General features: G+C 47.5%; 3 protein-coding genes across 14 annotated transcripts in view; 1 reads left to right on the top strand and 2 right to left on the bottom strand.

Moving 5' to 3' along the window:
- Positions 1-4,323, top strand: part of SYDE1 (synapse defective Rho GTPase homolog 1) — a 28,806-nt gene extending 24,483 nt beyond the window's left edge. The window contains exon 8 of the mRNA XM_081176289.1: positions 344-4,323. Coding sequence (XP_081032415.1) covers positions 344-780 — 437 coding nt within the window. The 3' untranslated portion in view covers positions 781-4,323. The remainder of the gene's footprint in view (positions 1-343) is intronic.
- A 1,066-nt stretch (positions 4,324-5,389) lies between these two features.
- Positions 5,390-20,659, bottom strand: LOC308576883 (uncharacterized protein). 5 transcript variants are annotated; one of them, XM_081176929.1, is made up of 7 exons: positions 20,383-20,638; positions 17,291-17,395; positions 15,197-15,346; positions 13,103-13,165; positions 8,879-9,268; positions 7,400-7,497; positions 5,390-5,721 (listed from the first exon to the last, which is right to left on the bottom strand). In XM_081176929.1, the coding sequence occupies exons 1-6, from the start codon at positions 20,462-20,464 to the stop codon at positions 7,412-7,414; spliced, it is 876 nt and encodes a 291-aa protein (XP_081033055.1). In that variant the 5' UTR covers positions 20,465-20,638; the 3' UTR covers positions 5,390-5,721; positions 7,400-7,411. The 5 variants fall into 5 exon arrangements, with proteins under 5 accessions (XP_081033055.1, XP_081033056.1, XP_081033057.1 ...); XM_081176930.1 differs by having other exon boundaries at positions 15,239-15,346; positions 20,383-20,542; XM_081176931.1 differs by lacking the exon at positions 7,400-7,497 and having other exon boundaries at positions 20,383-20,659.
- A 154-nt stretch (positions 20,660-20,813) lies between these two features.
- PNPLA6 (patatin like domain 6, lysophospholipase) overlaps positions 20,814-25,497 on the bottom strand; it is an 82,101-nt gene continuing 77,417 nt past the window's right edge. For all 8 annotated transcript variants that reach the window (XM_081176117.1, XM_081176123.1, XM_081176119.1 and 5 more), the window contains one exon: positions 20,814-24,820. In XM_081176117.1, the coding sequence (XP_081032243.1) occupies positions 24,743-24,820 (78 nt within the window). In that variant the 3' untranslated portion in view covers positions 20,814-24,742. The remainder of the gene's footprint in view (positions 24,821-25,497) is intronic.

Here is a 25,497-nt window from a genome sequence, read left to right as displayed (position 1 = left end):
AGGAGTCTCAAAGCGGCTAACAATCTCCTTTCCCTTCTTGCCCCACAACAAACACTCTGTGAGGTGAGTAGGGCTGAGAGACTTCAGTGAAGTGTGACTAGCCCAAGGTCATCCAGCAGCTGCATGTGGAGGAGCAGGGAATCAAACCCGGTTCACCAGATTACGAGTCTACTGCTCTTAACCACTACACCACACTGGCTCTCCGAAAATAAAATAAACTGTAATGGCTTCTATAAATCCAAGACTGTCCCTGGAAAATAGGGACACTTGGAGGGCCTGTGCTTCAGGCCTTAGTGTACCAGATGCATTGTGTTTTCATAACTTGCTTTCCCTTTCCCTTCAGCCCCACGCAGGGCAACCGAAGAGGAGGGCGAGTGCCCCCTGCCCATCAAGCCACCCCAGCGCCACTGCCGCCCTCCCTTGGACCTGCCGCTGCTGCAGACCACCGTCGTGGCCCGGAGCCGCCCTCGAGGCCTGGAAAGCCCTCCCAGCAACCGCTACGCTGGGGACTGGAGTGTGTGTGAGCAGCAGTTTTCAGTGGGGCCCAGGCCGGGCGGCGACACCGACTATGACGAGGTGGCTGGCAGCGAGAGCGACAACGAAGAGGACAATGAAGAGGTGACTCTGCCGCACCACAACCGAGCCGTCTTTGTAGGGGACTTCGCCTTGGTGGAAGACCCCGAGGCTCCCTTCAGCGCGAGGCTTAACCTGAAGGACTTTGATGCCCTCATCTTGGACCTTGAGCGAGAGCTTTCCAAGCAAATCAATGTCTGCCTGTGAGCCATTCTCTCGGGGCGGAACATTGCGAGGCCTAAGGAAGGGCTGACTGCGCCTCTGCCGGGCCCTTCGGACAGCCAGGCTGTGACCAAGCCAAGCTCAGGCGGTTGATCCTGCCTCCATATCAGTATTCTTTTGGATCACGGTACTTCGAACCAAGTGGTCCGTCTTTCGTATGTCTTTTCCCAAAGGGAGGTGCTTTCGCTGTGACTCTGGCTGTTAACTGCTAACTGTTAACTGCTGTGACTCTGGCTGCCAGAGTGCAGTTTGTAGAGCGCTTTCAACCTCCTAAATTCCCACCGTGAAATTTATTGCGGGGACAGGAAGGAAGTGTTTCTTGTTCCTGCGTGTCGGCGGTTTCGAGGAAGAGGGGAGCTGACCAAGATGTTGTTTTCTTTGCCTGATAACGTTGAATCGGTAGTATTTAAGTAGCACATTTCCCTCATCATCCAAAGCACTTCAAACAAACCCTCAAAGGTGGGTCAGTATTATTCCCCTCCCTTTATTATAGATGGGAGACAAGTTTGTGAAGCGGTCGCTTGCCAAAGGCAAACTCCTCTGCGAGTTTGTGCCTGAGCTCAGGTCTGAGGGATGCCCTTGGCAAAGTGTCCTCCAGGCCCTCTTGTGGGTGGGCTTATCTGTCAGAGGCAGTGGTCTGGGCAGCCAAGAACTTCCATTTCAATTTCCCACAATGCCCCTGAAGGAGCATGAAACTGGAGCTTTCTGGGAAATTAAAACAAGAATTCGAAGCCACCTGGTTCTCATTGGAGCACTGAAAATATGTTTGGGGTGGGGCAAAGGCAGGCATCAATGCAGGGGAGAGCAGGGGCATAGTTTGGAAGGGTGGGCTGCCAGGGAGATGTCCCTTGGTGCATTTTTTAAGAGGGGGCTGCACATTTGGCTTCTCACAGCCCCCTGGCAGTCCCAAGATGGCCCCAGGGCCGCGTTGGCTGGCCAGGCTCCCCACTGTGCAGGAGGGCAGGCAGTGCAGCCCTGCTTGGCTCCGATGGGGTGGGGGGGCACTCTGGCAGCCTTGGTGGCAAGGGCTAGGCTGGCGCAGCAGGCTCCATTCACCCTCCATGCCTCACCCCCCTGGTGCACCCCAGCTTGCTCCAGGCACCAGCAAACCACGCTATGCTGCTGGGGGACGAGGCTGACCAGTGGGTTCAAGGGGTCTGCCTGCTGAGGCCAGGCCTAACCGTGTTACCCTAATTCTAATTTACGGTTTATAAAATGGCTCAGCTTTTGTTTTGACTGTGGAACTGAGTGAGCAGTTCATTTTCACTTTCTTCCTGCCTGAAAGTAGGGTTGCCATATTTCAAAAAGTGAAAATCCAGGCAGAAAAGTTATTGAGCTTTTCTTATTTGCAAAATTGGATGCTTTTGAGCTATTTCTGAGCAAAAACGACACTGCCGACATCAGCTGCCGTTCATCCAGATTTTCCAAGACGCTTAGCCGATTTCCACCCGGACATTGCTTTGCGGCTACAGTAATCCAGGAAATTCCGGATGTATGGCAACCCTACCTGAAAATAAAAGGCTAAACTCTATGAAATGCCCAAGTCTTGGGGGGAGGGGCAAGGCAGGAAACCCCAAACCCAGTTGGTTCCTCTGCCCTGGAAGACACTAAAAGTGCAAGGGCTGGGATCCCAGTTCCTTCTCTGAAAATTCTTGCAGCCCCATCTGTGACAGGGGCTTCAGTGTGATTCTCCCTCTCGTTCTGCATTGCTGGGCAGCTGAGAGTCCCCCTCCGGTGCCAAGACCTTTCTATGGCACCATTAGCGCCCCCTGACTCTGCTAAATTTCTGCTAAAATGCAGAAATAGCCTGCTGCCAAGTGGGATGTGAGAAAAGGAGAATTGTGCCACCTTGCCAGAAAAACAAATAACCCTGCCCCCATTTGCATCAGAACATGCCCTTGCAGGATCAGCCCACTATCCCATTTAGGTCAGCATCCTGCCCTCACAGTGGACAATGAGGACCTGAGTTACAACATCTCTCTCCCTGGCTGCGATTCCCAGCAACTGGCCTGTTGCCTCTGGCGGTGGAGCCAGAATGTAGCCATCATGGATAGAAGCCATTGATAGCCTCATGTTGCATTAATTTGTCTGATATCCTTTGAAAACCACCAAGGTGGGTGGGCATCGCTACCTCCTATGGCATCAAGCTCCACATGGTTAGCTGTTCACTAGACTTTCTTTGGTCTGTCCCGAATTTTTTAATTGTCAGTTTCGTTGGGTAGCCCCAGCTCCTAGTGCAGTCGTATCTTGGATCCCAAACGCCTTGCAAGTCAAACGTTTTGGCTCCCGAACACTGCAAACCCAGAAGTAATTGTTCCAGTTGGCGAACATTCTTTGGAACCCTAATGTCCAGCGTGGCTTCCAATTGGCTGCAGGTGCTTCCTGCAGCCAATCAGAAACCGTGCTTCGGTTTCCGAATGTTTTGGAAGTCGAATGGACTTCTGGAACGGATTCTGTTTGACTTCCAAGGTACGACTGTATTACAAGAGAGGGAGAACACCCCCCCCCATCCATTTTCTCCATGCACAATCTTATACAACCCCACTCCCAAGTTGCAGCCTCGTGGAGGCTTTGCTCATTCTGGTTGCCATTTCCTGAACTTTCCCCCAGCTCTACAATATCTTTTCTGAAGCACGGCAACCAGGACTTTTTACACAGTGCTTCAAGTGTGGCTGCACCTTAGGCCTTCTGTGATGGCACGGCGATATTGGCAGTATTATATTCAAATCCTTTTCCAATAATTCTGCCCCCTCAACATGGGATGTGCCCCTGTGTGACAGGAAGTGTGAGTCTGACTCTACCTGAGCACACCTTTTTCGGAAGCATCTCAGCTTCTGGCGGTCCTTTGCGGCACCGGCTGTTTGGCTAGTTCCTCTCTTTCATAGCAGGCGGAAGTTCTCCAGTGGAGAATGGCCGCCACTCGCTTCATCTTAGTCCGCCATATTGGCCTAGGCCAAGACGCTCTCCCCATAGGCCTGGTTAAACCTTTCATCATTCAAGTGGGGCAAGCATGCCATGGGTCAAGGTGTGTCTCAGAGGGCCTAACTACATGTGACTGAGGCAGCCCCAACCTGTGCCCGCCTCCCCACTTGCTGATATGCCAATACAGTTGGCACCTCCCTTGCCAGCAGCTGCCACAGAACTGCAGAGGGGTGTGAGAGCAGCTCACGTGCTCCTTTGACCAAATAACGCCAGAAGATACGTGCCAGCAGTATATGTCCCCTGCAATAGATTTTTAGACCCTTAGGGTGCCAGGCCATAATCGAGCGAGAAATCTGAACTCCATTTCACAATCCCCAGAATGCTGTGTGCGTGTGTTGGTTATTTCCACATCCTTTTTGGTTTCCATCATTTCCCCTTAATGCTGCCTTTGCAATGCAGTTTTCAGCTGATAAGAGACCACGTTCTACAACTCGGGAGCGCAAAGCCATAGCCAGCCTAATGAAGAAATGCGGTACGGAAGATGTGGGCGTTTTAAAAAATATATATTTGTATGTCCTTATGGACAATTAAATATCTGTGAATGTACGAGTTTGGCTGTTTTTGTTTACGTCCGTGTGGGAGAAGGCATATGGTATTCATGTGCGTATGACGTGTCTTGGGGCCTCGATTCTGTTTGGCGCAACAGTCGTTTTCCGCCATTCCAGCACTTGGCTGAACTAAATATAAAACCACCCAACCTCCACAAAACCCTTAATTCTCTAATAGGGAAGTCCAGTGTTCCTTTCTTAACCCAATTAAAAAGTAAGCACACACACACAAAAAACACACACAGTGATGTGGTAGAATACACATCGCTACCACTTCATTGTGCGGATGGTCAAAACGTGGAAAAAAACTGTACTTGCATTCACAAAATAATGACTTATCCTTTATATTAGATGTCATGGAAGTGGAATTTACACACATATAAAAAACGCTGTGGAAATGCTTTTACAATTTTTTTTTTGAAAAATACATTGAATTTTGTATAGCTCACCATCGCCATCTAGTGCCACATTTGTATATTGCCCTTTACAGCACATTTAAAACGATTTATTTGCAGCTGTGTAGCTGAGTCGGGGGACAGGATCTGTCCTAAAGCACAATTTCCACAGATGATGGTGACGTACAAATAAGCAAAATGAAACATTTTACAAATCCCTAGATTCAGAAATTTCTGAAGCATCATACCAATAAAATAAAGCTGTGCTATGTGCCGATTGTAGAAGAAGAACAAACAGGACAATAACAGCACACTGAGCATGTTTCAGTGAAATAAGCAAGTTCACATTCATTTCCCAGACTGCTTCAGAACTTGTTTTGCCTGAAAACTTTCGTTTTCTTTGCATTCTGTTTTGACTGAGAGAATAGGGTGTGTCATTTTAGGGTGGGGGTGAAATTTAATTTTAGCAGATTTCTTCATTGAGGAATCCTAAAAATATGTTCTTGGGTGTGAGGAATTCAAATCATCTTATTTTTGTGACTGGACAACATTTAGCTTGGTAAAGTCTACAGCTGGCGAAGAAGCACATAAACTGTTTTGGAAAACCAAAGAATTTACTTTCTGAAAATGTCCTGTAATGCTAAATAAGAAGGAACAATAGAAACCATATATAATATATAGAAATAATATCAATTTAATTGCAAGTACTGGGCAATCGTTTTTAAAGATTTCTGTGCAATTTTACGCACAATAAAAGATATTAATTTTACCCAAATATATTTTGAATTCCCAAGTCATGTTACAAATTTTTAGCACCCCTCATTCAGGAGATGAAGTGAGCCGGGAAGTGATTTTTGTGGTGCCGAAAAAGCTGGGGGCAGGATGGCAATGTTGGCGACTGCACCTCACTGAACAGAAGCTGTCCCTCACAGATCCAGATGTTTCCCATCAGGCCACAATTCTTCATATCTCCATGACTGGACTCGTTTTGTTGCCAAGAGCTACAAAAGCCCAAGCAAAACAGCATCACATACCAGATACCCCAACGATTCCTCAAAACTATTAAGGTTTCAGTAAAGCAACAAGTCAAATAGTTTAATCAAGTGAAATCATTGTGTGTGTTTTTTTTGGGGGGAATAGCCTGAGAACTCGTTTTTCTGCCCATGACCAAGCACCATATCACTTTGCCCGTGTAGGGAGTATACCAGGCCACTTAAAGTCCCAAACGTTAGAGGACTGTTTGCTTGAGCCAGAAATATCCACTTGGTGGCAGGATCAGGGCCGGATTTAGGTTTGATGAGGCCCCAAGTTACTGAAGGTAATGGGGCCTTTTATATGTCCAGCAGCCCTTTGTCAACAACAAATTGTTGCTGTTTTTTGTGTTGAATATATGCTATATGGTAATGTAGGAAGCTAATAGGTACAGTGGTGCCCCGCAAGACGAATGCCTCACAAGACGGAAAACTCGCTAGACGAAAGAGTTTTCCGTTTTGGAGGTGCTTCGCAAAACGAATCTCCTATGGGCTTGCTTCGCAAGATGACAATGTCTTGCGAGTTCCTGCTGGTTTTTTTCCTTTCCCCCCCTTTTTCTAAGATGCTAAGCCGCTTATCAGCTGATCCGATCAGCAAATAAGCCGCTAAAAGCCGCTAATAGCGCTAATCCGCTAATCCTTCAATGGGCTTGCTTCGCAAGACGAAAAAAAAACGCTAGACGAAGAGAATCACAGAACGGATTCTTTTCGTCTTGCGAGGCACCACTGTATCTAAAGCCATTTGCACATAATAACATATGTATTTTATCAAAGTAATTGTTGAACTGAAATACAATTAAGAAGTATATTAATAGGTAAAGGTAAAGGGACCCCTGACCATTAGGTCCAGTCGTGACCGACTCTAGGGTTGCGGCACTCATCTCACTTTATTGGCCAAGGGAGCCGGCGTACAGCTTCTGGGTCATGTGGCCAGCATGACATGGCGAACCAGAGCAGCGCACGGAAACGCCGTTTACCTTCCTGCCGGAGCAGTACCTATTTATCTACTTGCACTTTGACGTGCTTTCGAACTGCTAGGTGGGCAGGAACAGGGACTGGGCAATGGGAGCTCATCCGGCTGACCTTCTGATCAGCAAGCCCTAGGCTCTGTGGTTTAACCCACAGCGCCATCCGTGTCCCGTAAGTATATTAATAGTGAAATACAATTAAGAAGAAGTACATTAATAGTGAAATAATGATTAAGCTCTAACTTAAAATGATTTTGGCAATAACAAAAGTTCCTTTAGAAACACAATTTACTCATAATCTAGTCATAATCTAGTCTCTAGAAACTTGCCATAGCTTGAAATAATAATAGGTGCAAACTATATTATAAATAGCAGAATGTAGGCACCCAATACTGTATATAGAAATGAGCAAACCAGTGATATTTCGGGGAGCAGGCTAGCAGGCGGGGCCCATTACTTACAACATAGGAGCCTACACAACACAAAACACTGTTGCTGTATGTAGGTTTTATTTTATTTGTTTTTTATCTTATATTTTGGAAATGTACATCCAGGTTTTTTTCCTTAATTTTTTTGGGGGCCCCGCTCAAGAGAGTGGGACCCTAAGCTAGAGCTTGTTTAGCTTATATGTAAATCCGGCACTGGGAAGAAGAAAGACTTGGTTTGACTAGGTTACCTACCTTTCTTCCCTCTCATGCTACAGGGTGTCCTCCATGCCCAGTGGTGCTTGCGGCCCTTTGGACTGGTGGGGCAGAAGGCAGGGAAACCAAGGGTGGATCTACACACAGGGGGGAAAACAAGTCATAAATTAAATCGTTATAGCAAAGGGGGGAAATGCTATGTAAAATCACATAGAAAAGTTTTGTGCTCTACAGTGCCATCTGGTGTTGCATGTTTATAACACATTCATAACACTGAGACCCAGCTCTACCTCTCTTTTAAATCAGAACCAGTGAAGACGGCGAATGTCCTGTGTGAGTGTCTGGAGGCGGTTGGAGAATTCAATTGAGATTGAATTCTGAAAAGACAGAAGTACTGTTTTGGGGGGACAGGGGGCAGGCAGGTGTGTGGGGCTCTCTGGTCCTGAATGGGGAAACTGTGCCCCTGAAGGACCAGGTGCGCAGCCTGGGAGTCATTTTGGACTCATAGCTGTCCATGGAGGTGAAGGTCAATTCTGTGTCCAGGGCAGCTGTTTATCTGAGCCGTGCCAACCCCAAAACAGATGCTGATGAGTTTTAGCATCCTTCTTTGCTGAGCTTTTTGAGAGCCAGAGTGTCTGCAGACAGAAATGGTTGCAGTACAACAGGAACATGTCTCGGGATGGGAAGGACACAAATAGCATGTTTAGCTGTCGGTTCTTAGCATCCCATAGCCATCCCTTTGGCACGGGCTTTCACCCCCAACACACCCACCCCAGACACTCCCAGTGTCCCTATTTTCCAGGGACAGTCCCGGAATTACAGATGCCACCCCAGTTTCTGATTTGATCCCGGAAAATCCCGCTTTCCCTTTGGATGTCCCAATTTTCATCAGAGAAATATTGGAGGGTATGGAGTTATGCGACCGCCGAGCCAAAGACATAAGTAACTACATGGCCTTCAGAAGACATCTGAAGGCAGCCCTGTATTGGGAAGTTTTTTTTCATGTTTCATGTTTTATTGTGCTTTTATATATGTTGGAAGCCACCCAGAGTGGCTGGGGCAACCCAGGTAGAAGGGTTATTATTATTATTATTATGGAATAAAAAGGTAAAGGACCCCTGACCGTTAGGTCCAGTCGAGACCGACTCTGGGGTTGCGGCGCTCATCTCGCTTTATTGGCCGAGGGAGCCGGCATACAGCTTCCGGGTTATGTGGCCAGCATGACTAAGCCGCTTTTGGCAAACTAGAGCAGCACATGGAAATGCCGTTTACCTTCCCGCTGGAGTGGTACCTATTTCTCTACTTGCACTTTGACGTGCTTTCAAACTGCTAGGTGGGCAGGAGCAGGGACTGAGCAACGGGAGCTCACCCTGTCGCAGGGATTCGAACCGCCGACCTTCTGATCGGCAAGTCCTAGGCTCTGTAGTTTAAACACCACTTATTTTCATTGGAGAAATGTTGGAGGGCATGCCGTCCTCCTTGGGCGCTGAAAGGGGGAAGTACCCTGCCAGGACTCACTGCTGCAGATGTTTTGGCGGGTGCCGTAGGTGACCCAGCGACTCCAGGGCCCGTTGCCGTCAAACAGCATCACCACCCGTTCAAGACTGTTGCCGTAGTTGAAATACAGATCCTTGCCCTCGAGGGCCAGCAGATCGTGATTGCGGCATTCCCACCGCTGGAGTGGGTTCGTCCCATTGCAGGGTTCCAGACGGACGGTCTCCTTTCTTTTGGCCTTGGGTGCTGCTACGCAGAGCAGTGAATCCATGTGAAGGAGGAGGCCTCTGGAGAACCACCGAAAATGCTGCAGCCAGTTCCTAGGGTCACAGGGCGCTTGTGTGAGAGAGCTGGGCTCCTTCCTCGTCACACAATGACTGCGGTTCTCATTGTACAGCAAGAAGGAGCTGGGGACTGGCAAGGCGAACAGAGTTAGCATGGAGGAATGACAGCAGCCAGAGGCAGGCAGGCAGTGAATGGACAAGAGGAGGAAAGGGACTGAGAGCGAGAGAACAAATGGAGTCAGGTCTCTGCAGCTTCTTACCAGAGAACAGGACTGAGACAGTAAAGTACAGTCATATCTCAGGTTACAGCCGCTTCAGGTTGCGTTGTTTTGGGTTGCAGACTTCCGAAACCTGAAAGTACTGGAACAGGTTCCTTCCAGGTTTCAGCGGTCGTGCATGTGCAGAAGCGCTAAATCGAGCTTTGCACATATGCAAAAGCGCCGAATTGCAACCCGCGCATGCGGAGACGCGGGTTGTGAACATGCATCCTGCACGGATCACATTTGCAACCCGAGCGCTCACTGTATATCAAGTGCAAGACAAAGCAACAGTCCAGGCTAGGCATCGTTAACCAGTAAAAAGGTAAAGGTAAAAAGGACCCCCGGATGGTTGAGTCCAGTCCAAGGCGACTATGGGGTTGCAGCGCTCATCTTGCTTTCAGGCCGAGGGAGCCGGCGTTTGTCCACAAACAGCTTTCCGGGTCACGTGGCCAGCAGGACTAAACTGCTTCTGGTGCAACGGGACACATTGACGGAAGCCAGAGTGCACGGAAAAGCCGTTTACTTTCCCGCCACAGCAGTACCTATTTATCTACTTGCACTGGCGTGCTTTCGAACTGCTAGGTTGGCAGGAGCTGGGACAGCAACAGGAGCTCACCCCGTCACGGGGATTCAAACCGCTGACCTTCTAATCGGCAGGCCCAAGAGGCTCAGTGGTTTAGACCACAGCACTACCCACGTCCCTGTAGCCAGTGAAGACTATTTAGAACAGCATCTGCCAATGTTCAGAATTCACTCAACATTTCAATTTCAATATAGCCATTTTAAATTAGCATTAAACATATGTTTTTTAAGTACGGCAAGGCTTAAAATATAGACATTTTGACAAAAATAATGACTGGCCCTGAAAATATATTATAATATTTTTAGTAGGCAGAGAGTAACGATGAGAAACAAATACGGGGCTTAATTTTATCTTCGAAATGTGTTCCAAAAATGGATTAAGGGAGCCCCTTTTCCCGTATAAGTATTGGTTTGAGGAGGGCATGACAAAATGTGTTAATTTTGTGGGAAGCTGTCTTCCAGAACATTCAAACCCAGTCTATGATTCTTGGAGATTTTGTGGATTTCCAGTGAGAAGTTATTGGTGCTATTAATCTTGCACCTAACTAATAAGTTTGGGACTAATTGCCAGCTCAGATGTTGCTATATTCCTTAGCAATATTCTGAGTTAGGGCTTGGGGCTGGGTGATGTCTTGGGGTCCTTACCATACTTGTGATTCTGTGATTGTAGGAGTGGGTTTTGCTGAGCTGGTGGCTCCATTTTTTATAGGACTGCTGGAAATTATCCTATCCTAGCTGGGGAAGCAGGGCATTTCAAACTTGTCAACTTTCCAATTCCAAAAAATGAGGGGTGATAAAAAGTTGTAAAATGACTCAGGAATCTAAAAGATATTTTGATTAAACTGATATAACTTAGTTCTGCTTGGTAAATAAAATGTGTGTAAAATCGCATAGAAATCATTAAAAATGATTGCCAAGTACTTACAGTTATGTTATATATTTATATTAGTTTGAATTATATGTTATATATATTTTATATTACCTGACACTTTCAAAAGGCAAAAATTTAAATTATTTTGTTTTCTCAAAGCAGTTTATTTGCTTCTTATTCAGATGTAGACTTGGTAAGCTAAATGTTGTCCTGGCAAAAAAATAATAACAGATTTGATTTCCTCACACCCAAAAACATGTTTTTAACACCCCCTCGCTGACAAAATTTGCAAAAATTAAGTTTCACCCCCTAAAATGACATGCCCTGTTGGGATATCCTCTCTTTTGCAGGCAAATGGTCCCCAGTGACTAGGGAATGTCCAAGGTGGCTTTCCCCTACTCCCAGCTGGGGAAAATGAATGTAAGCATGGAGTCCTTCGAAAGAACAATAGATATGCAGAGTGAGAAGGATGAGATAGATGGGGAGGCTGTAAGGAAACGTACAATTCCTTGTCAACTACTCTAGAGGCTTTTGGTTCTGGCAAAATAGCCACGTGCTTGCCACTAAAGCAATATTTAGTGAGTACTATTCTCTTCACTGCAAGTTCGTAGAATAGAAACCTACTGTAATAATAGAGCTTAGACTCTTGTCCATGTTTGATCTGACCATCTAGTTTAGAATTTGAATAAAGCAATCCCAGATACATCTATGGATAATCTGGTCAAGCCGTCGGGGTGCTTGAACTGCTCCAAAACTGAACTGGAGATCATCAAAGTTTGGTTTGAAGGAGCTCATGAAATCTGAAGCTCTCACCTGCAGGCAAAAGGAAAAGTCCTGCTAACTGCAGATGGTGACAGCAGTCATGAAATTAAAAGATGCCTGCTTCTTGGGAGAAAAGCAATGACAAACCTAGACAGCATCTTAAAAAGCAGAGACATCACCTTGCCAACAAAGGCACATATATTTAAAGCTATGGTTTTCCCGTAGTGATGTATGGAAGTGAGAGCTGGACCGTAAAGAAGGCTGATTGCTGAAGAATTGATGCTTTTGAATTATGGTGCTGGAGGAGACTCTTGAGAGTCCCATGGACTGCAAGAAGTTCAAACCTCTCCATTCTGAAGGAAATCAGCCCTGAATGCTCACTGGAAGGACAGATCCTGAAGCTGAGGCTCCAATATTTTGGCCACCTAATGAGAAGAGAAGTCTCCCTGGAAAAGACCCTGATGTTGGGAAAGATGGAGGGCACAAGGAGAAGGGACGACAGAGGATGAGATGGTTGGATAGTGTTCTCGAAGCTACCAACATGAGTTTGACCAAACTGCGGGAGGCAGTGGAAGACAGGAGTGCCTGGCGTGCTCTGGTCCAGGGGGTCACGAAGAGTTGGACACGACTAAACGACTAAACAACAACAACAACAGAAACATGGAACAACCCCGAGGGATGTTTTTGGAACATGGAGCTTCTGAAAGAGACAGTAAAAAGCAGCTCTGTAGGGTTGAAGAGACTAATTGCCGTTTAATATTAACTGAGACAATTGGTCAATTAATTGAGAAACACAATGAATTGTGATTGGGGTTAAAACATTTCGCCGACTGAGGCAAATGACAAAATGGCACCCTTCCCTTTCCAGAAGCTGACTGTGCTGACGGATGACTCTTACTTCAGCACTCATGATGGGTTAGACTTCCCTGCTGCACCTGAGAATTGCAGAGATAATTATTTACAGAATTATTTGGTCGTCCCTGGAGTCTTTTATTTCCCACCCATTTTGACACTTTGAACATCTGCATACTTCTGGATTCTCCTCAGCAAGCCCATCGTTCTCCCTCTTGTTTATTAGTGGTCCCCTGTTGGTTCCAGTCAGGGGCAGCCCAGCCCATTTTGCCACCCGAGGTGCCTTCTGCCGCCCTGCCTGCATCACCACTTCCGCTGCCTGAGGCAGCTGCTTCACCCTGTCTCATGGGTGGGCTGGCTCTGGTTCCAGTCAGCCACCTAGGCTGGCTATCAGCAGGTATATCGTTTTCAAACGAGAAGTAAAAGATATTTCACAGCCAAGCACATCACTGTTCTGCAGAGCTTTTGGGAAGTACCAAGACAGAACTTTTATTCTGCTCTCCAGAAAACCTGCACTTGTGCGCCTAGCCTGAAATGTGGAGCTGAGCACCACCTTCCAGCCTTGGGGCAGCGAGGGCAGAGCCAGGGGGTCTTGAGCTCCTCCACAAGGTCCGCCACAACTCCCACAGACACTCACCTGCCTCTTGGAGCTTCCTGTTCTCAGCACGTGCTTGCTCCAAAGCAGCAGACATCTTAGAATCTGTGCAGGGAGCCAACAAGAAGAAGTTGGTGCTGACCTTTAAAGCCCTAAATGGCCTCGGCCCCAGTATACCTGAAGGAGCATCTCCACCCTCTGAGGTCCAGCTCCAAGGGTCTTCTGGCGGTTCCCTCACTGCGAGAAGTGAGATTACAGGGAACCAGGCAGAGGGCCTTCTTGGTAGTGGCACCCACCCTGGGGAACGCCCTCCCATCAGATGTCAAGGGAATAAACAACTACCTGACGTTTAGAAGGCATCTGAAGGCAGCCCTGTTTAGGGAAGTTTTTAATGTTTGGTGTTTTATTGTGTTTTTAATACAGTGGTACCTCGGGTTACAATCACCTCTGGTTACAAACACTTTGGGTTACAGACTCCGCTAACCCGGAAGTAGTACCACAGGTTAAGAACTTTACCTCGGGATGAGAACAGAAATTGTGCAGTGGTGGTGAGGCAGCTGTGGGAGGCCCCATTAGCTAAAGTGGTACCTCAGGTTAAGAATGGTTTCAGGTTAAGAAAGGACCTCCGGAACAAATTACCGTATTTTTCGCTCTATAACACGCACCCGACCATAACACGCACATAGTTTTTAGAGGAGGAAAATCCGTAGGCATGCCACCCGTAGGCATTCCCTCCATAACACGCACAGACATTTCCCCTTACTTTTTAGGAGGAAAAAAGTGAGTGTTATGGTGCAAAAAATACGGTAAGTATGTAACCAGAGGTACTATTGTATTCTGTCGGGAGCCGCCCAGAGTGGCTGATGAAACACAGCCAGAGGGGTGGGGTATTATTATTATTATTATTATTATTATTATTATTATTATTATTACAGTCATACCTCGGGTTGAAGTTGCTTCAGGTTGAGTGCTTTTGGTTTGCGCTCCGCAGTGACCCAGAAGTAATGGAACGCGTTACTTCTGGGTTTCGCCGCTAACGCATGCACGTACGGTCAAAATGATGTCACACACATGCGTGGAAGCGGCAAATCACGATCTGCGCAGACCCGGATTGCGGTTACTTCAGGATGTGAACAGGGCTCTGGAACGGATCCCGTTCGTATCCAGAGGTACCACTGTATTATTATTATTATTATTATTATTACTACAGGCTGGCTGAAGGATCAGTGCGGAGGCTACCTTCACAGTAGCAACTGGTGAAAAAGAAACTTTGCAGGCCCCGGGGTGCGTGTGTCAGTCTTAGCGGCGTTACCTAAAAGTGATATCCTACCACTGGCTTGAAAAGGGAGCGTGGTACTCATCAAGCCTCACTGACCAAGTGGCCATATGGAACTTACATCTGAAAGTGTCAACCATCACTTTTCGTACCATTTTAGTGCTCCCTTTCTTGGTTGCTGGTTTTTTTTAATCAGTGTATGCCAGGAAAATTGTTGCATAGAGTTAAGTTAACTCTCCCTAAACTCCCCCTCACTCACTCTCTCTCTCTCTCTCACACACACACTGCTTCAATGCACTTCAATGTTGTGCAATTGACTATAATGCACTTTGAATGAAGCTCCACCTTGGGGAGCAGAGGAAACCGCTGTATACTGAGCTTAGACCCATGGTTCCTAACATGAGGCACATGCCCCACAGGGGGGCAATTAGATTTTTAAGGGGGGCAATTTGGAAGCTTGTTTAGACCAAGTTAATGGCCTTTTCGGCTTCCTCCACATGAATAAGAGTTCACTTTTTGAATAAGAAGAATTATATGTCACGGTGGTGGTGGCATCAGGATTTTAGAGATGCTTAGGTGGGGCATGGCCAAAAAAAGGTTGGGAGCCACTGGCTTAGACCACTGTCAGCCTACCTCAGTATTGTCTACACTGGCTGGCAGCAGCTTTTGGGGTTTCAGGCAGGGGTCTTTGTCAGCCCCACATGGAGGTGGTGTGAGGGGCCAAACCTGGGGCCAAAGCATGCGCCCGACCACTAAACTATGCCTTTTCCCCAGCTGAGAATCCAGGCAGACATCCAGGGTCCCATGCATGTCTTCTGAATGATACAGGAAGAAAGTATATCAGTCTGGCAAACCCCTACCTGGCACCCCAGCAGCCTTTAGAGACCCAGCAGACCACTTACAGCGCATAATTCCCACAGCAAGCAGCAGCACGTTCAGGAACACCGAGGTAGCCAGCAGAGCAGCAACAGCTACTAAAACCACCTTGCGTCTCCAAGATGGTTTCCCAGCTGAGAAAGGGAGAGAGAGAGAGTGTGTCACTCTGCCTGTTCTCCACCTCCGCTCTGCCAGCAGCTTCCCCTCACCTGCCACACCAATCCCTGTGGTATCACAGAATTCCTTCTTCTTCTTCTTCTTCTTCTTCTTCTTCTTCTTCTTCTTCTTCTTCTTCTTCTTCTTCTTCTTCTTCTTCTTCTTCTTCTTCACTCCTAGCCGAGTAAGATTGTCTTCTGTAAACAAGGTTTTAACAGTGAGTCCATAAGTGATCATGGAGGCCAATTCTGGATCCACACGACCTTCCACAGTGGGGACACAGGTTCCCAAGCAGGAGTTGAACACGGTGAGGATTTGCCAAGTGTGCCTTCCTCTTAGCACGTTTCTCCCTTTCGTCCTGAGTTTGAGTGTCTTCAAAGCCCATGATACCTTTGGTAAAGGCTTTTCTCCTGTTGGAGCACTCGCAGGCCAGTGTTTCCCTGTTGCCAGGGTTTATATTACATTTTTTAAAGATTTGCCTCAAGAGAGTCTTTCAACCTCTTTTGTTGACCACCAGCATTACACTTTCCATTTTTAAGTTCAGAATAGAGTAGTTGCTTTGGAAGACGATAATCAGGCATCTGCAAAACATGACCAGTCCAACCAAGTTGATGTTGAAGAATCATTGCTTCAGTATCAATGGTGATCTTTGCTTCTTCCAGTACACTGACATTAGTTTGCCTGTCTTCCCAAGTAATGTGCAAAATTTTTCAGAGACACCGTTGATTTCAGAGACAATCTTTTGAGGAGCTGGAGATGGCGTTTATAAGTGGTTCATGTTTCACAAGCATACAGTAAGGTTAGTACAGTGGTGCCTCGCAAGACGAAATTAATTCGTTCCGCGAGTTTTGTCGTCTTGCGATTTTTTTCGTGTTGCGAAGCACGGTGTCGGGAAAGTGTTGGAAAAGCTTCAAAAATCACCAAAGTCTTTAAAAACCTCAAAAAAGGCTACCACACCGCGTTCTATGAGTTGCTCCTCGAAGTCAAGTCGCAACTGTATTAACGGTGTTAAGAAAAAGGAAACAAACTTGCAAGACGTTCCCTTCTTGCGAAGCAAGCCCATAGGGAAAATCGTCTTGCGAAGCAGCTCAAAAAACAAAAAACCCTTTCGTCTAGCGAGTTTTTGTCTTGCGAGGCATTCGTCTTGCGAGGTACCACTGTAGTACAATAGCTTTGTAAACAAGCATTTTGGTTTCCCTGCGAATGTCCCGGTCCTCAAACACTCTGCACCTCAATCGGGAGAAAGCTCAAAGGGTCCTCTAACCCAATCCCCTGCAATGCAGTCTTAACTCTATAAGTTTATTGCTTTGGGACCATTTGCTATTTATTTGTTTCAGCAGCAGCAGCAGCATCAGATTTTATGACACAAAAAAGGCAGTAGTAAGCAAACTAAAAAGGAAGCAACCTCCAAAATACAATTTAACAATGGGGGGAGTCTAGAACATTGGGGTTCATTGTAAAATACAACCCTGGGTTTGGGTGGGGTTGGGGGACGAATGGAGGTAAATGAACACCAGGCTCAAGAAATCATCTCCCTACACCAGTGATGGCCAGCTGTTTTGGAACTACAACTCCCATCATCCCTAGCTAACAGGACCAATGGTCAGGGATGGTGGGAATTGTTGTCCCAAAACAGCTGGATAGCCACATTTGGCCATCACTGCCCTGCACAATATGGAAGGCTTCCCATTTCCTACTTTGCACAAATCACTCTCCATTTTCTTATCTTTTCTTCCCCAAATAAATATGTAGGTCCTTTGCATGGCCTTCTTAGTGACGAGGCTCCAATATTCTCCACTGCTAATGGGACCTCCCGGCCCCCCAGCCCACTGCCTAAAGAACAGCCCCAGGGCAATACACGGTGACTTGTGAGTGAACTCCAGACCCCCTGAGGATCCCCCTGAAGCTCAGGCCGGACATACCTGGGCTCCATGGCGCAGCCACCTGTCCTCCTTGCTTGCCCTCCAAACTGGCCACAGCATCAAAGGGCTCATAGACACTCTCTTCCTCGGGGTACTCCTTGGTGCCTGCATGGAGGAAAGCAGGAGCTAAGTTAGGGCATTTCCAGACTGTCACTATTTTGGGGTGTCATCCGGCCACATACAGGCCAAGCCAGGTTGTGCATGTATTGTTGGTGATGTGCTTGACAAACTCACCTCCCTGCCAGAACCAGTCTTTTTGTGATAAGGAAAAGGACAAGGAAATGCCTCTGTAAGTGTGGTCCCTATGACCTCAATAACATACCTTCCAACATTTCTCCAATGGAAAATGGGACATCCTATTCCTTAATAATAATAATTTTACTATTTATACCCCACCCATCTGACTGGGTTGCCCCAGCCATTCTGGGCGGCTCCCAACATATAAATAATAATAATAAAACATTAAAAAACCCTTCCCTGTACAGGGCTGCCTTCAGATGGCTCGGGGGTCAGAAAACTCAGGTCTCCGCATAGGCGCCAACTCCATGGGGCTTGAGGGGGCCCGAGCCCCCTCAAAAATTCGTTTGGGGGGGCTCCGCCCCCCCAATAATCTCCGGCGCCCCTCCAGCAGAGCGCCATCGCCGCCCCTCCCCCAGCCCAAAATGCACAGGGTCGGGCTGCATGCCTCCTGCCCTCCTTCCCGAGCAAAAGCTCCACCCAATTTCCGCTCCGGAGCTGATTAATAGGCGCAGCACGCTCTCCCCTATTCGCTCACGAGGAGGCGGCGCCACTTTATTTGCATATTCATGAGCTTATTTATTATTCATGAGCTTTCCTGGGCCCCCCCCCATATTTTTTATAAGTCCGCGTCCCTGGGTCTCCGATGAAAATACGGACGTCCTAAGGAAAAGTGGGACATTCCAGGATCAAATGAGAAACCGGGGAAGATTCTGTAAATCTAGAACTGTCCCTGGAAAATAGGGACATTTGGAGGGTCTGACAGTGAACCTGTTGTGGTCTGTACAAAAAATTAACTGAAAAAAGCACTTTGTATCAAGTTAACCTAACATATGTGGGAAGAGAGAAGCTGAAATTCCATTGCGGGGGCGGGGGCACAGATTATGCAAACCATGCTGTGTGTTGTTTAATTCATTTAATTTATTGTGCTTTTGCTGCACATTAAGTTAAAACGCCTCTCACTCCCTAACCCTTCCCCAGGTCTGCTTTGCAGCTATTTCAGCCAAAGTGTCACTCAAATGTAAAGCAGTTAAGAGACTTCTCTGCCATGGAAAGTGGAGTGTTGGTTCTGTGTTTTGCCAGCTGTGCTTCAGCTGCCTGTCCGACTCCTTCAAGGCTTTGGGCTTCTCAGGAAACCTGGGAGCATTTTGCCTTTGGTGTGGAAGCAGACGATGCCTCTTGATACCCAAATCCAAAAACCTACCCCATTGGGCAAGAGCGGTTGTTGGCTTTCATGGACAAAGAAACGTTTTTGAATTCAACTAGAATCATAAACCTTTTGGGGCAAAGCTTTCCAAACTGTGTGTTGCGACATGTTAAGTGTGTCGGCTGCAGTGTGTAGGTGTGTTGTGTGAATGCTCCCCTTGATCCTCCCAGAGCTGGAAAGGGTTTAGATTAACCTTTCGTTTGCCAGCAAAACTGAATTGCTTTATTTTTCTGTGTATAACATGCCTCCTCCCCTGTATAATTTGGGACTCCAGATTGAGAAAATGGGGGGGGGAGATTGCCCAGTTGTTTAGCTTTTTTGGGGAGGGGGGGTTTGCTGAATATCACTCACCTACAGGACCGCCACAACCACATCAACAAAACCACCCATCATCGGCACGCCCGCCTAACAAAAGCAAGTGCCAATCACCCCACCCAATTGCTGCAGCAGTCAATAGCCAGTGGAGTTTGCCACACCCACCAATCACCCACAAAAAAAATCTCGTTACCAGCAGCCACCAAACGCCAGTCTCACCTCTCCACTATCCGTGTATAAGATGACCCCCCAATTTTTAGCATAATTTCTAAATAAAATAACCTCATCTTATACACAGAAAAATACGGTACCATGTCATGAAACGGTGCATGTCCAGAAAGTGTGCCACCGACATGAAAAAGTTTGGAAAGCTCTGCTTTAGGGCTAGAGCATTATCAGGGGTCTGCCGCGCCTACAGAAGTTGTGTGCCGTTGGGAGAAAATAAGTGGGCACAATTAGGGATGGGGGGGTGGGGGGGAGAGAGATAAAAACACAACAGCCTTGGTTGAAGCTGCATCCTGTACGGAGCTAGGAATGGAGGCAGGAGTAAGATAATCAACTCTGGGATTGCTCCACCAGGACCCTTGCCATCTCCTAATAATCCTCAGCAATGGACCCTTTTCCTATGCGCCCCACTCTGTTTATTTATTAAAGATTTTCTTGATTTACAAAAGTGTGTGCAATGCCTCTCTCTCTCGTATCCCCCCCCCCATGTAACTTTTTTACAAATCAGTTTCATTTGTTGAGACATTAGAAAGAAAAGGGGGAAAGTGGTGGTGGTGGGGAATAGATGGGTGGGGGTGGCGATGTTTCTATTTTACTTACTATATGTAGGGTTTGGTGTCAGCGTTGCTTGTGCAGATTCTTTGCTGTTCACTTGTGTTGCTTGGGTGGTGAGAGAGGTTAGGGTTGGCCTAGGGTGTGGTTATTCATTTGTGGTTGGCTGTGGTGGTCTTTGTTTTCATGTGTGAGTAGGGTGGAAATTACCCCAGAATTGGCCTTACTAAACATCTCCCAAGACAACAATGACCATTTACACCACAAAGAACTCACAACCCACCTACTTTCAGCAGCCAGAAGCATCATAGCCAGACACTGGAGAGACCTGTCAGGAGTAAGCATGGACCAATGGTACCAAATCGTATGCGAAACAGCCCTACTAGAAAAATTAACCAATAAACTGAAACTGACATGGGGACAAATAGAAGACGCCTTCACCCCGGTATGGCTCCCCTTTATCACATACACAGCCCAAGAAGACAATGACAAAAATCCACCAACAGCATACAAATAAATATGGCTAACCTAATGTGCCTCACTCTGTGCCACATACCTGCTTGACTCCTCTGCTCAGGGGCCTTTGGGTCTTCTAGCCCAAGGTCAACATTTCTGTAGAGTCCCTTCCACGATGCCATCACAGCAGAAGGCTCCTCGGAAGGCCCAACAGAGGATGCTTGCCGGCTGATAAACAGAGCTGGGGGCCAAAAGGCAAGGAGCAGGAGGATGCCACAAAGACCATGGCTGGCTTCCAGGAAGGAAATGATGCATTCAAAGGATGGCTCTCAGGTCCTCGCTGCAAAGTGCAACAAATGAGACCTCTCCCATGGTGCCCTAAACTAGACAGCGGCTGTTTGGTGGGCAAATGCTGGTTGCCACCACCTGATGGGCGAAAGCTGAGATCTTGAGAGAGGAAACCCAGACAGAGCTTCAAATTTAATTTAAAATTTCCTATTTTTCTGGCAAAGAACAAAAAACCCCAAAACGAACACTTTTGGTAATGTATTATCAACCAGCCAATAACCACATATCAGCATTTCACAGAATGGTTTTAGCTCACACAGCAAAAGTCCATTTCTTCACATCAGCCCAGTTTACTCACGGGCCTGCCTAATCTGCATTCAACCCTGAGTGAATCTACTTCCTTCCTCCCAAATGACTCCATCTTATGGCACTATCTCTGTTTGAAAGGGATATATTTGCATGCAGCAGCCTTGCAGTTCACTGCTGCAAACAAGGCTCTCTGGATGAGGGTGGATGTTTTCCGTGAAATTTAAAGCCAAAGGCTTTCTCTGTAAGTGTTAAACCATCTTGAACACGGGCTTGCTTTTAAGCTGGGACGGGAACTGTTAGGTGTCTTCCGGACGTGTTTCTTGAGCGTTCATCCCGATTTGCTTGCACAAAGTTTGCAGGGAGGGTTCACAATGTCAGATGCTTATTGAAATTATTTCCGGTTTGGTTAAAAGACATTGTGTCAAGCAACTGTTAGGTCAATGCATTTTCCAATCACTTTTCTTACAGGTAGAAGTATTCTTGTTCTTTTCCAGCAGCAGCACCAGGTTCATGGCACAAGAATGCCAAACCTGAATGAATCTGCTGGTGTGTGGATGAATCCTACCTGCATAACAGCAGCAATCTGCAGAGATTTCTGCCTTCGTGAGATATATATGGCAGCTGAGTGCATAGCCATATTACGATAATCATTGCCATTTTAAAGTGCAGCTTAGGATAGAAATGTAAACAATTAAATGCCCGGGTGCATACAATAGTACTAGTCAATCTCTTTTATGGGTTGACAACCATCCTTTTCCAGTAGGAAGTCATGCAGTGCCAGCAGCTGTAGAGGTCCGGGCAGAGGATTAGTTCGGCGGTCAAGTCTTGCTATGGTTTTAACTTTCTAGCAAAGAGGAACACACTCAGGCAGCAAAACAGTTTTCTTTGGATTAAATGTTTGCCTATCAAGTTGCTGCTGTGCTGGTCACATTGGACAAAGTGTTGGTGGTGCTGACCTTTAAAGCCCTAAACCAGGGGCCAGAAAACTTTTTCAGCAGGGGGCCGGTCCACTGTCCCTCAGACCTTGTGGGGGGCCTGACTATATTTTGAAAAAAAGAAAAGAAAAAAGAACGATATTTCTATGCCCCACAAATAACCCAGAGATGCATTTTAAATAAAAACACACATTCTACTCATGTAAAAACTTGCTGATTCCCGGACCGTCCGCAGGCTGGATTTAGAAGGAGATTGGGCCGGATCCAGCCCCTGGGCCTTAGTTTGCCTACCCATGCCCTAAATGGCCTCGGCCCAGTATACCTGAAGGAGCGTCTCCAGCTGAGGTCCAGCTCTGAGGGCCTTCTGGTGGTTCCCTCACTGCGAGAAGTGAGGTTACAGGGAACCAGGCAGAGGGCCTTCTCGGTAGTGGCACCCGCCCTGTGAAACACCCAGATGAGCCCCGTAGGATATCAACAAAAAAGCTGTGCCAAGGAGAGGAGGCAAGGTGCGGCAAGATCTCACCTGCCACCCCAAAAAACCACAGACTCACCTGGGTCACCCATCTGCGTCAATACAGCACACATCCAACATGAATAGATTTTTAAAAAATCAGTCCATGTTGCTTCCTGGGTAAAGGTGGCTCATGTGAGTCCCCTTGTTTCCACCCCAGGAGACCTGGCCTGCATGGTCAATGGTCAGGGACGATGGAAATGCTAGTTGAGGGACATCTGGAAAGACACAGGTTAGATACCCACCCCCTGCACTAGAGGTTGGGGGGTCAGCAATAGGGGGAGAGGCTGCTAAGTGTTTATTTGAGTGCCATGCCGGAAGGAAGGGAAGATCCTGGGTGCACAAGATGGGCAGGAAAAGCGCATCGCACACCCTGTCTTGGGCCTGCACAGGAAGCTGCCTGTCTAATCAGCAGCCTGGTTCTTGCCCGATGCCAAGAAGTCAAGCCCAGAATCAGAAGAGGTGGCGGAAACAGCCAGCTGCCCTGGTGGCCGTGTGCCTCTTATCACTTCTCCAGCTCTGTGTCCTGTCCCCCTTTCCACCCAGCTGGCTGCACTGCTGACAATCAGTCACACACAGGCACACATACACAAAGTGCCACCCAAGCACAGAATCCCAGAGGCTGGAGGCAAGCTTTGACATCTAACCTTTACAGGCTCTATTCCTGCCACCTGGCAGCCTGATCTTTATCTCCACTGCCCACTGGTATTGCATTTATAGCATGCATTTCTATTTTTTGCATTTCTAAACGGCTCAGGACCGCAATACCTCAAGGGCCGCCTCTTTCTATATGAACCTACCCAGACTCTGAGATCATCTTCTGAGGCCCTCCTTCATGTGCCTCTTCCTTGAGAGGTTGGCAACATGAGAACAGGGCCTTCTCTGCAGTGACTCCCCATCTGTGGAATGCTCTCCCCAGGGAAGTTCGCCTGGCGCCTTCATTATACACCTTTAGGCACCAGGCAAAAACGTTCCTTTTTAATCAGGCCTTTGGTTGATCCAATTCACATCCTATGCCCTTTAAAAATGTGGTTTTGGGTGGGTTGTTTTTATTTTTATTAGGTATTTTGTGGTTTTGTATCTTGATTTTATTCTGTGAACTGCCCTGAGACCCCCAGGTATAGAGCGGTGTATAAATTCTAAATAAATAAATAAATAAATAAATAAATAAATAAATAAATAAATAAATAAATAATGTCAGAGGCCTAAGATTCAATTGCCCTTTCTCTTACCCTACCTGTCAGCTGCCTACCTTGAAAGCTCCTTTTTTGCAGAATGCTTCAGAATAATCTTCTTGAAAGAAGGGTGGCTCTGAAGGTGCCCTCAATCTTGGGGGCAACTTGGTGCCTCTGTTTTCTTGTAATACTTTATAGTCCCAGGATATGTATGGTTTGAATGCAGATGAGCAGACCTGGGTCTGGCCAAGGCCTGGATGAGGGGCTGCCAGACAACCACACGGGCAGCACTTTTGCATTCCAAGGGGAAAGGGAATAAATAAATACAGTACATGATAAACACCCCCCTCCCCGCCAAACATAAGCCCTGCATTTCTTTCCCGTAAATCCAAAGCAAAGAAAAAGCGGGTTTTTCATTTGTTTCTTTTTTTTCCTTTTTAAATATAAAATAAAGAACAGTTAGTGTGGCCACAGCCCGAAACCTCAGGCAGGCTAGGAACATAAATGCCAAAGAGTGTCAGGGCTCAGCTGAAAGCAGGATTAAGTTAAGTCAACATAGGAACAAGGTATGTTTCTGTAACCCTATTCACGGCGGTGGTTCTTCCATAACTGTTAATGCTTTGACTAGGAACGTTCAGCATCGGAGAGAGCCTCCTTTTGTCAGGTCACTGTGCAAGATCCCTCCCTAAGCTGGTTGGGCTAAAAGGGCAGTGCCTGGGGACGGGCAGGATTCGAAACCAGTCCCTCGTGGTACTAGGCCAACGCAGGAGGAATCTGCAACGTCTTCTCCCTGGCCCCTTCCTTAAAATGGAGTGTAGTGTAAGTAAAATGCTGCCCTCTCCTCCCCTTCCCCACTCTCCGACCCACTTCAGGGCTGTTTCAAGTAGGGGAAAGCTGGAGGAGAAAGGCAGCGGTCCAGCCAAGGAACCCTGAAAGCACTCGGGCGCCAGAGGGGCCGGCTCCATCCCCACATCTGGGCAGGTAACTCTGAGCAGCATCTGCTTGGCAGCATCCTTCAGTTTGTGCTGGGAGGTCTACAGTTCCATCCAGCGGGTCACCTTCTGACGTGGCGCAAGAGGATCAAGGAACACACCAGGGCCCTGCAGGGATGCCAGCGTGCCTGCCAGCCAGGCAGCAAAAAGTTACAAACGGTGTGATCTGGAGGGCTCCTCGCTGCAGCTTCCAGGAGGGCAAGTGCAAGGTTTGGTCTCAGTTTCTCTAGCTCAAGTAGCAGCACCCCTCTCAGGGGGTGGGGGTAGTCGGAAGGGCAGCGGCTTCCTGATGAGTCCCACGGCGATATCGTAGGCTCTTTTCCTCATCCTGAAAGAAGGGGGAAATGCAGCTGTGAAACCAGCGTTTATGGAAGAGAACCGCAGAGAGGCATTGACTTGATGTGACATTCAGGACGCAATCAGGTATCGAAGGTGTGGCAACCGCAGGGCAATCTGGCAGGAGAACAGAAACCTTGCCATCATGGCAGACGCACCAGTGGGATGCTGTCAGGCTTCAAGGGAATCTGATCCCTCCCATGGTGGGCAGCCAAGAAGTAGACAACAAGAGTTCTTAAAAGGTAAAGGGACCCCTGACCATTAGGTCCAGTCGTGGCCGATTCTGGGGTTGCAGCGCTCATCTTGCTTTATTGGCCGAGGGAGCCGTCGTACAGCTTCCCAGTCACGTGGCCAGCATGACTAAGCCGCTTCTGGCGAACCAGAGCAGCGCACAGAAACGCCGTTTACCTTCCTGCCGGAGTGGTACCTATTTATCTACTTGCAATTTGGCGTGCTTTCGAACTGCTAGGTTGGCAGGAGCTGGGACCGAGCAACAGGAGCTCACCCCGTCACGGGGATTCAAACCGCCGACCTTCTGATTGGAAGTCCTAGGCTCTGTGGTTTCACCTACAGCACCACCTGCGTCCCCTAGAAGAGTTCTCACCAAGTCCTTTATTCAATAAACACAGAGAGAGGCTTTGGAAAGTGCCTCTGCATTGCAGTAATGGC

This window comes from Podarcis bocagei, assembly GCF_964188305.1.
Source record: "Podarcis bocagei genome assembly, chromosome: 17".
NCBI classification, from domain to species: domain Eukaryota; kingdom Metazoa; phylum Chordata; class Lepidosauria; order Squamata; family Lacertidae; genus Podarcis; species Podarcis bocagei.
Note: the sequence above shows the minus strand (reverse complement) of the source record. Positions and strands in the feature narration are given on the sequence as shown.